Source organism: Nestor notabilis, unplaced genomic scaffold (assembly GCF_000696875.1).
Source record: "Nestor notabilis isolate BGI_N333 unplaced genomic scaffold, ASM69687v1 Scaffold18347, whole genome shotgun sequence".
NCBI classification, from domain to species: Eukaryota; Metazoa; Chordata; class Aves; order Psittaciformes; family Psittacidae; genus Nestor; species Nestor notabilis.
The window spans coordinates 1-1,183 of NW_009937990.1; the positions used below are offsets into that span (position 1 = coordinate 1).

The 1,183-nt window shown below is 63.1% G+C and overlaps 1 protein-coding gene across 1 annotated transcript; it reads left to right on the forward strand.

The window, feature by feature from the left end:
- Positions 1–23: 23 nt before the first annotated feature.
- On the forward strand, positions 24–1,174 carry LOC104409276 (serine incorporator 4-like; the record flags this gene model as incomplete). Its single annotated transcript, XM_010019105.1, has 4 exons — positions 24–95; positions 317–406; positions 517–608; positions 1,044–1,174. Coding segments are annotated over 4 exons (385 nt in total), but the record flags the coding sequence as incomplete, so codon positions are not given.
- Between the last annotated feature and the right edge of the window lie 9 nt (positions 1,175–1,183).

Consider the following 1,183-nt stretch of genomic DNA (forward strand, 5'->3'; position numbering starts at 1 on the left):
TCTGCCTCTCTTGTGGGTACAGTAATGAAGCCTCCTACCTCGCTGAGGTCTTCGGGCCCCTCTGGATGGTCAAAGTCTACAGCTTCGAGTTTAAAGTGAGTAGAGTGGGATGCTGCCCCCCCCAGCTGTGCCCTGTGTCCTCCCACCGCCCCAAGCCCCTGTCACAGCCCCGGGCCAGGTTTGTCCAGCCGAGCACGGGGGTTCCCATGGTGCATCCCTGCCTGCAACAGCACCTCACCAGCAGCCCCAGTGCCATGCAGCGCCGATCCATTGGCAGGGCTCAGCAGCAGTTGCCACCACACTGCTCTCTCTGCAGAAACCCTCCTGTTGCTTCTGCTGCCCTGAGAAGATGGAGGAGGAGCTGAGAGGTGAGTTGCAGGGGGGTGTTGGTGGGAGGGCAGAGCCTGTGACAAAGGGCTGCAGGAGACACTGTGCCCTGGTGCTCTCCCAGGCACCGAGCAGACGTGCGAGCAAGTGGAGGAGCCTGCCAGGGGACAGTGCATCATCCAGGATGAGAGGGACAAGGTGGTCTACAGCTACTCAGCTTTCCACTTTGTCTTCTTCCTTGCCTCGCTCTATGTCATGATGACCCTCACCAACTGGTTCAGGTACATCCCCCTGCTCCTGCACAGCTCTCCTTGCTCTCGCTCCCCTTCCCTCTTGCTCACGCAGCCCTGCCAGCACTGTCACCCCCAGCGTTGTCACCCTGCAGTGTCATCACCCTGCCAGCTCTGACCTGCACCCACATGGGCTCAGGCTGCAATGGTTCACTTCTCAACATCCCCCGGCTCCGGGCCCGGCTGTCACCAAGTTGGTGCCCACTGGGAAGCGCCTGGCTCTGCACCTGCAGAGCAGCACCGCTTCAACCAACAGCAGCCATGCGCTGCAGGGAGCCAGGCTGGGGCCGGGGGGGGCTCCAGGCAGGTGGGACGTGACCACGGCCATGTGGCTGCGGGGACATGGGGCAACCCAGTGGCTGCAGAGGCACTGGGAGCCCTGTGTCGGTGTCCGCTGGGCGCCCAATGCCTGCACTGTCCCAGCAGCTACGAGAACGCAGTGCTGGAGACCACCTTCACGCACGGCAGCTGGTCAACCTTCTGGGTGAAGGTGTCCTCGTGCTGGGCCTGCGTCCTGCTCTACCTGTGGCTGCTGCTGAGCCCCCTCTGCCTCCGCAGTCCTCCCC